Source organism: Pristis pectinata, chromosome 17, assembly GCF_009764475.1.
Source record: "Pristis pectinata isolate sPriPec2 chromosome 17, sPriPec2.1.pri, whole genome shotgun sequence".
Lineage (NCBI taxonomy): Eukaryota > Metazoa > Chordata > Chondrichthyes > Rhinopristiformes > Pristidae > Pristis > Pristis pectinata.
In genome coordinates, this window is record NC_067421.1 from 13,369,007 (window position 1) to 13,382,332 (window position 13,326).

General features: G+C 46.1%; 1 protein-coding gene across 2 annotated transcripts in view; it reads right to left on the bottom strand.

Moving 5' to 3' along the window:
• Positions 1 to 6,234, bottom strand: part of LOC127579348 (serine/arginine-rich splicing factor 1B-like) — a 19,776-nt gene extending 13,542 nt beyond the window's left edge. Inside the window, exons 1-2 of one of the 2 annotated variants that reach the window (XM_052032083.1) lie at positions 6,065 to 6,231; positions 5,637 to 5,848 (exon numbers count right to left, since the gene is read on the bottom strand). In XM_052032083.1, coding sequence (XP_051888043.1) covers positions 5,637 to 5,827 — 191 coding nt within the window. In that variant the 5' untranslated portion in view covers positions 5,828 to 5,848; positions 6,065 to 6,231. Of the gene's footprint in view, positions 1 to 5,636; positions 5,849 to 6,064 lie in introns of both variants that reach the window. The other variant, XM_052032084.1, reaches the window with a different exon arrangement.
• Between the last annotated feature and the right edge of the window lie 7,092 nt (positions 6,235 to 13,326).

Consider the following 13,326-nt stretch of genomic DNA (forward strand, 5'->3'; position numbering starts at 1 on the left):
AATAACAGATTCACTCACTTCCAGTACAGTCTTGGAATCAAATTGAACCAAGTTAAACCTGATCTTGCTCCATGCAAGGAAGATAGTCAGCAGTTGATTATTATGCAACAGACAAGCATGGACTAGCACCCTTGCTAGGAAATATCAGATAAAGGATTCCTCCTCATAAAACTTTAACACACCCCCACCAAAATAAGCAGTAATTGGAGTTGGAGTGTTTCAGCAGCAAATGACAGTAACTCTGCAACCTAATGATATTGAGCAACAAACTTTGAATTTATGATATGTTTAAATATCAGGTAATCCCTTTCAGCAATTACTGTTCTAAACTCACTAGTGGAACTTTTGCAAGCAAATACTGCTAAATTGGTGTGTGGATGTTCAAGACCAACTGTGCATTAGATTTACCTATCACTGACTGAGATTAGAGGCATTCTGCCCCTACTTGTCCAAATTTTTCCTCCACAGTTCAGAAATACTTTATAACAAATTTGATCGCATTTACAAACTTGATTTTTTTTTGAAGAGGTGATGTACAAACTTAATTGAGTACTTTGAAGAGTTCACAAGGTGATTGATGAGGGTAAGGCAGTGGATGTTGTCTACGTGAACTTTGGTATGGCATTTACTTTTACTAAGGAAAGCTAGAGAAGAAATTGCAGGACCCCTCGCTGAGATATTTGCATCATTGTTATCCATGGGTGAGGTTCTGGTAGACTGGAGGAGAGCAAATGTTGTAACTTTATTTATGAGGGGCTACAAAGAAAAACCTGGGAACTATAGACCAGCAAGGCTAACCTCTGTGGTAGGCAGGTTACTGGAGAGGATTCTAAGGGATAAAATATATAAAGAGGGGTAAGTCAGCACTGCTTTGTTTGTGGGAGATCCTGTCTTAGAAACTTGATCGAGTTCTTTGATGATGTGACCAAGAAGGTCGATGAGGGCAAGTTGGTAGATGTGGTCCATATGAACTTCAGTAAGGCCTTTGATAAGGTTCCACATGGTAGGCTTCTTTGGAGGGTTAGATCACATAGAATCCATGGAGAGCTGGCTAATTGGGATACACAATTGGCTGGATGCGGAGGGTAATGGTAGAAGATTGTTTCTTGGACTGGAGGCCCGTGACTCAGGGGATGGTGCTGGGCCCATTATTGCTTGTCATCTATATCAATGATTTGGATGATAAAATACAAAGCATGGTTAGCAAGTTTGCAGATGACACTGAAGTAGGTGGTGTCACAGACAGTGAAGAAGGTTATCAGGTCTTACAAAGGGATCTTGATCAGCTGGATAAGTAGGCCAAGGAATGGCAAATGGAGATTAATTCGGTTAAGTGCAAGGTGTTGCAATTTGGTAAGACAAATCAGGGTAGGACTTCCAGTGAACAGTAGGGCCCTGGGGAGTGTTGTAGAAGAGGGACATAGGAGTACAAGTACATGGTTCCCTGAAAGTGGTGTCGCAGGTAGACAGGGTGGAGAAAGCAGCTGTTGGAACTCTGGCCTTTAGCAGTCAGGGCATAGAATATAAAAGTTGGGATGTTATGTTGCAGTTGTACAAGATGCTGGTGAGGCTGTATTTAGAGTACTGTGTTCAGTTTTGATCATCCTGCTATAGGAAAGATGTTATTAAACTGGAAAGAGTACAGCAAAGATTTACAAGGATGTTGCCAGAACTTAAGGGACTGAGTTATAGGGAGAGATTGGACAGACTAGAATTTTTTTCCCTTGGAGCATTGGTGATCTTACAGAGGTGTATAAAATCATGAGGTGCACAGATAGGGTAAATACACTTAAGACTTTTTTCCAGGGTTGGGGAATCAAGAACTAGAGGGCATAGGTTTAGGCTGGGAGGGGAAAGGTCAAATATAAACTTGAAGGGCAATTTTTTTTTAAAAACACACACAGGGGGTGGTATGCATGTGGAATGAGCAGCCAGAGGGTGGTTGAGGCAGGTACAATAACAACTTTTAAAAGCCAGTTGGGCAGGTACACGGATAGGAAAGGTTTAGAAGGTTATGGACCAAACACGGGCAAATGGGACCAGCTTGGATGGGCACCTTGGTCAGCATAGACCAGCTGGGCCGAACAAGCTGTTTCCATGCTATATGACCCTATTTGACAAGGTCCTTCATGGTAGGATGATCCAGAAGACTAAGACTCATGGGATCCACAATACCTTGATGGTTTGGATTCAGAATTGGCTTGCCCATAGGAGACAGAGGGTAGTGGTGGAAAGGTGTTCTAGCTAGAGGTTTGTGACAAGTGGTATTCCGCAGAGATTGGTACTGAAGTCTCTGTCATTTGTGATATGGGTTCACATGTTTGCAGAAGACACAAAGATTGGAGGAGTTGTGGACAGTGACAAAGCTATCAAAGGACAGAGCAAGATATAGATCAGTTAGATATGGGCAGAAATATGGCAGATGGAGTTTAATCTGAGCAAGTGTTACTCTAGGAGGTCAAGCGCAAGGGGAAAGTGTACAGTTGATGGCAGAACTCTTAACAGCATTGATGGACCCCAAGATCCCTCTGTGCAAGTCCATACCTCCCTGAAAGTGGCCATGCATGCAGATAGGGTGGTAGAGGCAGCATATGGCATGCTTGCCTTCATTGGTCAGGGCAGTGAGTAGAGGGGTAAGGAAGTCACATTGCAGCTAAATAAAACTTTGGTTAGGCCGCATTTAGGAGTATTCTGGTCGCCTCAGTAGAGGAAGGATGTGGAGGCAGAGGTTTACAAGAATGTTGCCTTGATTAGATGAGCTAAGAGAGGTTGGACAAACTTGAGTTGTTTTCTCTGGAGTGTTGGAGGCTGAGGGGAGACCTGAAAGTTTATAAAATTATGAGAGGCATAGAGTAGACAGTCAGAATCTGTTTTCCAGGGTAGAAATGTCAAATTCTAGAGGACATGCATTTAAGGTGAGAGGGGAAAGTTTAAAGGAGATATGTGGGGCAAGTATTTTTTTGTTTTTGCTTTTTCCAAAAATACACAGAGTGGGTAGGTCCCTGGAACGGGCTGCCAGGGGTAGTGGTGGAAGCAGATATGATAGTGGCGTTTAAGAGGCACATGAATACGCAGGGAATGGAGGAACATGGATCATGTGCAGCCAGAAGAGATTTAGTTTAATCTGGCATCGTGTTTGGCACAGGGCCGAAGGGCCTGTTGCTGTGCTGTACTGTACTGTTCTATAACCCGAGATCAGAGATCTGAAATAACTTGCAAAAGGAACAAGGGAAATGAGAGTTTACAAATTTTACATGAAAGGATCGTAGAATTAAATTTCATAGGAATTTTCAGAAAGGCATTTGAACACATATTTCAAGAAGACAACAATGCAAAGTTATGGGGAGAAAACTAAGCAGAGACACAAATTTGGACAACTTGAAAAATGAATAGTGCTTCTTTATACTGAAAATTTTTAAGACTGTTCTAACCCTGGTTTAGATTAGATGAAGCCTGAAGACACAACTGGTTGAGAAGGCAGAGAAATGCACCAGCTCTGAACAACTTATACCAACAATCTTACCCGACCTAGAGGTTGAAGCTCCACTGCAGAACTTTATATGTCCAAAGATAATCTAGCATTGTTCTTAGGAAGTTTTGCATTCTCAAATTTATAACAAACACAGGCTTCATTTGCCTATTTAAACATTTAGATGAATCAAGGACATTTGAAGAGCAAGGCACAATGCCATAACTAATACTTCTTAAAACATCAATTTCCTAGGAAAAGATTACCTGGCAAGTCCCATTATTACTATCTCTGTGATTGCATATGATTACCAATTACATGTGAAGCACCTTATAAGTTTGAGAGATGCCAGAAATGACATATAATTGCAGGTTGGTAGTTACCATTTGGCCACAAGGCCAGTTCACATTTCTCTTCAATAGCTTGTATGAAGAGTCATTAATAGTTCTATCGTAAAATCAACTAAAATAGTTCTACTGTAAAATTAACTAAAATTTCTAATTGGAACTGAAGTAATAAATTACTAACTTCAAAGTTGCAGATACTAATTGTCACAGAAAAATGCTGACCCTAGAACATATCAGCTGAAGTTTTTTTTTGTTTAATCTAAAAATATACACCCACTCTTTCAGTCTTTGTTGTATGAATTCACAGCTCCTCGTTCAAGTTCTGATTCTTATCGGCAGATTCTTGGACACAGCCAAATAATTTTTCTAATGTACCTCTCCTGCCCAGCCCCATATTTTTTTCTTCTTTTTAAAAGCCAGTATCTTCAGATTTTAGCACCCAGGAAAACAGATCTGTAGTATGCATCAAGCTAAGACATGAAGTTCTCCAATGGGTCAACAGGTATATCCACTGCCAGCAAAGCACTGATCCAGATGTATTATGAAGGTTAAGAATTCAATTTCGATTGGTGCTACAATCACCAAAATCATCTGTTCAAGACCCAGATGGCCCATTTCCAACTTGGTACTTGCCCATGCCATCAGGACACAGTGGCTTTCTGAGAGTAATAAGGACTGCGTGCAGGTCATGGGGGAAGAGGAAAGAAGGAAGGGGTCACAAACTAGGTTGGAAGGTTGCTGTAGAGTTTTAAGACTTCAGGAATGATTCTCAAACTGTTGAGGAAAGGAGTAAGGGAGAAGTGGTTAAATGCTAATTCTCCCATCCAGGTAAATAGTTTTCTTCGCTGCAGACTCCTGGAAGCGATCACTGTCCATTCCATTCCAATGACTGGAAAACCCAGGTTCTTCCTAGTTTCGAAACTCAACTCGAGAGAACTGAATAGATTTTGCTTCACTTAGATATTTTAAGGTTGTTATTTCACAATGCTAATGAAAATAAATCAGCACAGGTCTTTATTTTGAAACATGAATATTATAAATTTTAAGATGTATGTTAGTATTTTTCAACACATATTTAGAGCTTGAATAAAGAACTTTGGCATGAATAAATGAAACGGAAATAATTCTGATCCAGTCTTAAAAATAGTTACACTATCTAACTTCAAATCTACATAACGCAATCCGAATTTTGATTGGTGGATGAACCAAACTTGAGATCTAATTAGTAGGAATGTGATCCAACTGAGATTTTGGGAAGGGAGGGATAGAAAGGTTAAGGTGGTGTGATAATCTGGAATCAAAGGCAAGGGATGGGAGATGCAAATTGGATTAAAATTGTGCCAAATTTGAGATGGAAGCTGGAGGAAGGAAATAAGCTGGAATCAAAGCGGAAATTTGGCAAAATGGTACATGGAGAAATACAGACGTTTGATAGGGGGACTGAGATTTTAGGGGGTTCTGATCTGTTTGGAATGGTGATGGCACGGAGGAAAGGAGGATGTAAATGACCCAAGATTTTGGTTCTAGGCTGGGGGCTGCAATGAATTGGGTTGAGGCGCCTTGGGGGGGGAGGGGGAGGGGAAGGGAGGCAATAGCCCAGTTTCGGGGAGGGAGGGGGTAGTGCTGGACGTGAGGGGAAGGCAAAACATGAGCAGGATTCTCAGAGGGTGAAATTGGGGTTACCAGCCAGGTTCGGGGCAGGAGGTTGGGGGGACACCAGCGGGGAAGGGGCTATGATTGAATGCTGGAGCAGGGACTTTTCATTCCGAGGGCTCCCCCCCCGATCTGATTCCTGGGGCCGGCGTGGCTCCGCCGTTTACCTCGGGTCCTCGAACTCCACAAAGGCGAAAGGCGCGGAGCCGCGCTTGTTCTTCAGGTCGATGTCCCGAATTTTCCCGTACTTGTAGAAGATGTCCTCGATGTCCCGGATCCGCACGTCGGTCGGGAGATTCCCAACGTAGATACGACTCTCGCCGCCGCACGGGCCTCCCCATCGGTAGCCGCCCGACATCTTCCCCTCAGGATGCGGTCCCTGCAACAACACAAGGTAAACTCAGCGACGGTGAAACACCCTCCCTGCCCGCCCAGCCACGCCGGCCCGGGCCCACACCGGCCTCGCCACGCCGGCCCGGGCCCCGCCACAGCGGACTCGTCAAACCGGCACGCCGGCCCGGCCCAGAGCAGCCGCGCCACACCGGGCCGTCACGCCGACTGAAGTCTAACCCTAAGGTCGATGAACGGCACCTACTCGGGTTTTCCACGCTTTTGGTTCCGACCAGGCCGCAGCTCAAACCGATCCCGACCTCGGCGACACCGCTTCCCGCCGCTTCTGCTCGGCGGCCGGTCGCGCGGGGGCGGTGTGGCCTCGGGAGCGCGTTAACCCGCGCACTGCCGGAGCTCCGTCCGCCTCCCCCTGTCAGTCACACACAGTCACTCCCTGCGGCAGCCCAGCCCAGCACACCCCAACCCCGCACACCCCAACCCAGCCCAGCCCAGCACAACCCAACCCAGCCCAGCACACCCCAACCCCGCACACCCAGCCCAGCACAACCCAACCCAGCCCAGCACACCCCAACCCCGCACACCCAGCCCAGCACAACCCAACCCAGCCCAGCACACCCCAACCCCGCACACCCAGCCCAGCACAACCCAACCCAGCCCAGCACACCCCAACCCCGCACACCCAGCCCAGCACAACCCAACCCAGCCCAGCACACCCCAACCCCGCACACCCAGCCCAGCACAACCCAACCCAGCCCAGCACACCCCAACCCCGCACACCCAGCCCAGCACAACCCAACCCAGCCCAGCACACCCCAACCCCGCACACCCAGCCCAGCACAACCCAACCCAGCCCAGCACACCCCAACCCCGCACACCCAGCCCAGCACAACCCAACCCAGCCCAGCACACCCCAACCCCGCACACCCAGCCCAGCACAACCCAGCCCAGCACAACCCAGCCCAGCACACCCCAACCCCGCACACCCAGCCCAACCCAACCCAGCCCAGCACACCCCAACCCCGCACACCCAGCCCAGCACAACCCAGCCCAGCACACCCCAACCCCGCACACCCAGCCCAGCACAGCACACCCAACGCAGCCCAGCACACCCCAACCCTGCACACCCAGCCCAGCACACCCCAACCCTGCACACCCAGCCCAGCACAACCCAGCCCAGCACACCCCAACCCCGCACACCCAGCATAGCACACCCAACCCAGCCCAGCACACCCCAACCCCGCACACCCAGCATAGCACACCCAACCCCGCACACCCAACCCAGCCCAGCACACCCAGCCCAGCACACCCCAGCCCAGCACTTGCCCTCACACATAATTCCTGAACCTTCTTCTCAGGCAGTCCCTCAGGGTGGAGGGTGAATTATTTTCCTCCCCACTTCTGAGGTGGCTGATGAGGACACTGAGATCCACAGCTGGAACTAGGGGTGATTTGATGGTTGGGGTGGATAGATAGTATGGGAGGTGGTGTGTTCTTTCCTCGATTTAACTGGAGAATCCATGAATTCCCAAACATTGCCATCCCAAATGCTCCCTCTCCACTTTGATAGTCGCAGCTCAAGGATTCCCATGAGTCGGTGGGGACGTTACACATTTTCCAAGAAACTTTGAAACCTTTTCTTGAAGCATTTCCTCTATCCATCTGTATCAGAATTAGGTTTATAATCACTGACATATGTTGTGAAATGTGTTGTTTTGCAGCAGCAGTACAGTGCAAGACGTAAAGACATAAAAATCTCGATAAGATACAAAAATAAATAAATAGTGCAAAAGAGGAATAACGAGGTAGTGTTCATGGGTTCGTGGACTGTTCAGAAATCTGATGATGGAGGGGAAGAAGCTGCTCCTGAAACGTTGAGTGTGGGTCTTCAGGGTCCTGTATCTCCTCCCTAATGGTAGTAATGTGAAGAGGGCATGTGCTGGGTGGTGAGGGTCCTTAATGATGGATGCCGCCTTCTTGAGGCACCACCTCTTGAAGATGTCCTCGATGGCAGGGAGGATTGTGCCCATGATGGAGCTGGCTGAGTCTACAACCCTCTGCAGCTTCTTTCAATCCTGCACATTGGAGCCGCCATACCAGGCGGTGATGCAACCAGTTGCAATGCTCTCCACCATACAGCTACAGAAATTTGCAAGAGTCTTTGGTGACGTACCAAATCTCCTCAAACTCCTAATGAAGCAGAGCCGCTGGCATGCCTTTATCGTGATTGCATCAATGTGTTGAGCCCAGGATAGATCCTCTGAGATGTTGACGCCCAGCAACTTGAATCTGCTCACCTTTCCATCGCTGACCCCTCAATGAAGACTGGTGTATGTTCTCCCGACTTCCCCTTCCTGAAGTCCACAATCAATTCCTTGGTCTTGCTGACGTTGAGTGCGAGGTTGTTGTTGTGACACTACTCAACCAGCCGATCTATCTCACTCCTGAACGCCTCCTCATCACCATCTGAGATTTTGCCAACAACGGTGGTGTCATTGGCGAATTTATAGATGGCATTTGAGCTGTGCCTAGCCACACAGTCATGAGTGTAGAGAGAGTAGAGCAGTGGGCTAAGCACACATCCTTGAGGTGCTCCTGTGTTGATTGTCAGCAAGGAGAATATGTTACTACCGATCCTCACTAGTAATCTCTTGTGATGTGGCTTGGAGTAGAGTGCCTCTTTTAAGATCTGGTGCTGGACACGTGAACAATGTGGCCCACACAAAGGAGGCTAAGCATAATTAGAGCTTAGATGTTGGGAATGTTGACCTGGGAGAGGATGCTGACATTGGTTCACTTATGTTGCCAGTAGTTTAGAGGATTTTGCAGAGACAATGTTGATACCTCTCCAGCACTTTGAGGTGTCAGTTGTAGCTAGTCCATGTCTCAGATGTGTACAACAGGAGGGAAGAGATCACTGCTATTAGCAGATCATGAACTTTTTGCTGGATCTGAGCCCTTGCACTTTAAACACTCTTTTCCACATATGGCCAAAGACTGTGCTGGCACACTGAAGGTGATGGTGAATTTCTTCATTGAGAGATGGCCTCTAAAATTTGGTTGATGTTTTTTAGTACATCACTGTGGACCTTTGTTGTTGTCCATCCTACATCTGCTACACAATAACATGCAAGCCATGATCTTAACTAATAGGTCCACAACAGACTCAATCTCCGTGCAACTGGTGTCAAGCATCATTGCCCAATACTTTTACCAATCTTCCTCACTGTAATGCATTTGAATCTGATTAATTTGTGTAGAGGAAGCTGGGGTGTAGACATGAGTGGGTGTGGGTGAGTCTAGGTTGTAGGCAAAATTATGCACAATTCCACCCATTGGCTCACTCAGTAATACCATTACACCACCACAGGCTTAATCACTCACTCTTCCTGATACACAAAATCTCCCTCTCTCTCTCTCTCCCTCTCTCTCTCTCTCACACACACACACACACACACACACACACACTAATATCAGTCACACTCAAAGACAAAATGCTGCACTCCAGCACAATCACTGGGTACATACTGGCAGGATAAATACATCAGGGGATGCAAGAGGGATTAGCCATGGGACTCCTCAACAATGACTTCAGACTTCATGAGCAAGGAAACTTCTTTCTGATACTGGTAACCTACCTTCCTATCTCGAGTGATGAATTAGTGCTCCTCTTATGTTCAATAATACTTGGAAGAAGCCTTAAAAGCAGGAAGGGCACAAGTGTATTCTATGTGGAGGACTTCAATGTCCATCATGAAGTGTGGCTCAGTGGCACCACCAATGACAACCTTATTCACTGAGTCACACAGCTTGTCTGACCCAGTCTACACCAATCATCAAGCAACCATTTACATTAATCCTACACTAATCTCATTCTTCATTCTCCTCACATTCCTAACAGCTCCCCAAAATTCTCTCATTCATCTACCTATCTGAGGCAATTTAGAGTGGCCAGTTAACCTACCAATCTGAATATCTTTTGGATGTGGGAGGAAAATGCAGAACCCAGAGGAAACTTGCCTGGCAACAGGGATTATATTGCAAATTCCTCACAGACCACACTGGAGGTCAGGTTTGAACCCAGGTCACTGCAACTGCAAAATTGAAACAAACGAGCTGCACCACTGCATTGCCCCTGGCCAAGCCCTAAAGACATATTTATTAGGTTAGGTCTGAAGCAGATAAAGAGTGAACCAATAGAAAAGTACAAACATTTGATCTCCTCAATGATCTACCAGTGGCAGATGCATTGTCCAGGGTAGTAAAGGTGAAGAAACCATTGCACAGTCCTTGTTGAAACAAAGTTTAGTTTTTGCACTGATGACACCCTCCATCATGTTACATAGTGCTAAAATTGTGCTAAAGGGGTTAGGTTCAAAACAGATCCAGCAGCTCGAAATTGCATCCAGAAGAAGGATTCGACATCATTCCCATCCTCAACAATGACAGGACCTAGCTAAAGGCAAGGCTGAAGCACTCACAACCATAATCAACCAGAAGTGCAGAATACATGATCCACCTCAGCTTCCCCCTGAGATCCATACTATCATGAAGGCCAGTTTTCAACCACCCCACATAATAACAAGAAATGGCTGAGTGCACTAGGTAGAAGAAAGGCTACTGAACCATTTGAATTAGGAGCAAGAGTAGGCCATTCTACCCCTCAAGCCTGCTCAGCCATTCAAGAAGATCATGGCCGATCTGTCTGCAATCTGAAATCCATAATCCCAATTTTCATCCACTTACTTATCAAGAATCTGTCTACCTCTGCCTTAAAAATATTCTGATTCTGCTTCCTCTATCCTTTGAGGAAGAGAACACCAAACAATCACAACACTTGAGGAAAAAAAATTACCTCTATCTTAAATGGGCAGTTCATTTTATTATAAAATAATGTCCCTTAGATCTGAACTCTCCCACAAGAGGAAACATCTTCTTCACATCCACCCTGTGAAATTCTCTAAGGAGCTAATATATTTTAATCAAGTCTTTTCTCACTCTTCTAGATTCCAGGGGTTACAAACCAGAAGATATTTGACTGTAGTACTGAAAACTTGTGCTCCATAAGTAATTCTGTGCCTTTAGCCAAACTGTTCCAGTAGAGTTCCTATACTGGTATTTATCTGGCAATGTGGAGAGTTGCCAAGCTATGTCCAGTTCACTAAAAGCGGGATAAATCCACCCACTCTACTCTCAAGCATCAGCAAACTGGGCAGTGCTACCATTTACTCACAAATAACCTATTCACCAGTGCCTGGTTTCCATTTTGCCAGGACCATTCAACTTCAAGCTTCATCACTATCTTTGTCCAAACATGGACCAAAGAGCTTAATTGCAGGGATGAGGTGAGAGTAACTGCCTTTGACACCTAGGAGCCCTGGTAAAACTGAAGTCAATGATCTTCGGTGGGAAAACACTCCAATGGCTGGAGTCATACCTTGCAAATCAATGATGGTTGTGGTTGTTGGAGATCAATCCTCAGGGCAGTGTCATTGGCCCAACAATCTTCAGGTACTTCAGCAACGACTTCCTTCCATCACAAGGTCAGGTGAGGATGTTTGAACTCCACAGTAAATAAAACACTCTGTACCTACATGTAGTGAGACGTAGACAACTTTCAGGTATGGACTCATAGGTGGCAAGTAGCATTTTCACCACCAAAGTGCTAGAAAATGACCACCTCTAACTAGGGAGCATCTAACTGCACATTCTTGACATTCAATGGCATTACACCACCAGGTCCCCCACAGTCAACATCCTAGGGATCAGGAGCTACTAGAGCAAGTCAAAGGCTAAGTATCCTGTGATAGGTCACTTACCTCCTGACACCCTGAAGCATTCCCAAGTCTTCAAAGCACAAATCAGGAATGTGATGAGATACTATCCTCTGCAATTCCAACAACATTTAAGGATCTCAACACCATCCAGGACAAAGCACTCTAATTGACTGGTACTCCATTCACTATCCTAAACATTCGTTCCCTCCACAACAGTGGCTGCATTGTGTACCATTTACAAAATGCACTCATCTAGGCTCCTCCTGTGCCTCCCAAACTCTCAATCTCTACCACCAAGGAGAAGGATTTAAGGAGTTTGGGAATACCATGACCTGCAGGTTGTCATCCAAGTCACACACCTTTCTGACTCGGAAGTACATTCTTTCTTCATCATCACTAGGTCCAACTCCTGCGACTCCCTCTTCAATAGTATTATGGGGACCCTTCACCAGAAGGATTGCAGAGATTCAAAAAGGTGGCTTTTCACCATCTTCTCAGGTGGAATCTGGGATGGACAATAGATTTACCATCAACCCCCAGGTCCTGAAGAATTAATGTATGAAAAATAGCTTGCGTTCATACATGGTCAGCCACTTGTCCTCACACATTCATTAGCACTCACAGGTATTTTTATAGCAGCACTGATCGGAACAATCAGGAGCACAAAGCAGGAATGACAAACTGACTGGAATTGTTGGGCTTTGCGATACTGGCACTACCAACAGGTTATATTCTACATACTGCACATCTCCATACTCTGTTCACCTTTAAGACGTTCCTTTAAACCTGAATTGGCATTATTACCCTAGCACTGATGACTACTATCACATCCATTTGGTACAGACAGTAATGGCACTACAGGAGTACAAATTGGCAAAGTCACTGTTTTTGCTGCCACTTAACTTCAGGAAAGGGGGTGATGTACATGCACCTGTCTGCATCAATGGTGCTGAGGTTGGGAGGGTTGGGAGCTTCAAGTTCCTCGGAGTGAACATCACCGATAGCCTGTCCTGGTCCAACCACATAGAAGCCACAGCCAAGAAAGCTCACCAGCGCCTCTTAGCCTCAGGAGGCTAAAGAAATTTGGCGTGTCCCCTTCGACACTCACCAACTTTTATCGATGTACCATAGAAAGCATCCTGCCTGGATGCATCACAGCTTGGTACGGCAACTGCTCTGCCTGCAACTGCAAGAAACTGCAGAGAGTTGTAGACACAGCACAGCACATCACGGAAACCAACCTCCCCTCCATGGACTCTGTCTACACTTCTCGCTGCCTTGGTGAAGCAGCCAGCATAATCAAAGACCCTACCCACCTGGATCATTCTCTCTTCTCCCCTCTCCCATCAAGCAGAAGATACAGGAACCTGAGGGCACATACCACCAGGCTCAAGGACAGCTCCTATCCCACTGTGATAAGACTATTGAACGGTTCCCTTATACGATGAGATGGACTCCTGACCTCACAATCTACCTTGATATGACCTTGCACCTTATTTTCGATCTGCAATGCACTTCCCTGTAGCTGTGACACTACTCTGTATTCTGTTATTGTTTTTACCCTGTATTGCCTCAATGCACTATGCAATGAATTGATATGTACGAACGGTATGCAAGGCAAGTTTTTCACTGTACGTCGGTACAAGTGACAATAATAAACCAATATCAATACCAAAACCAATAACAGTATTGATATTGCCACACTAGCAGTGCCATATCAGGAACGACTGAA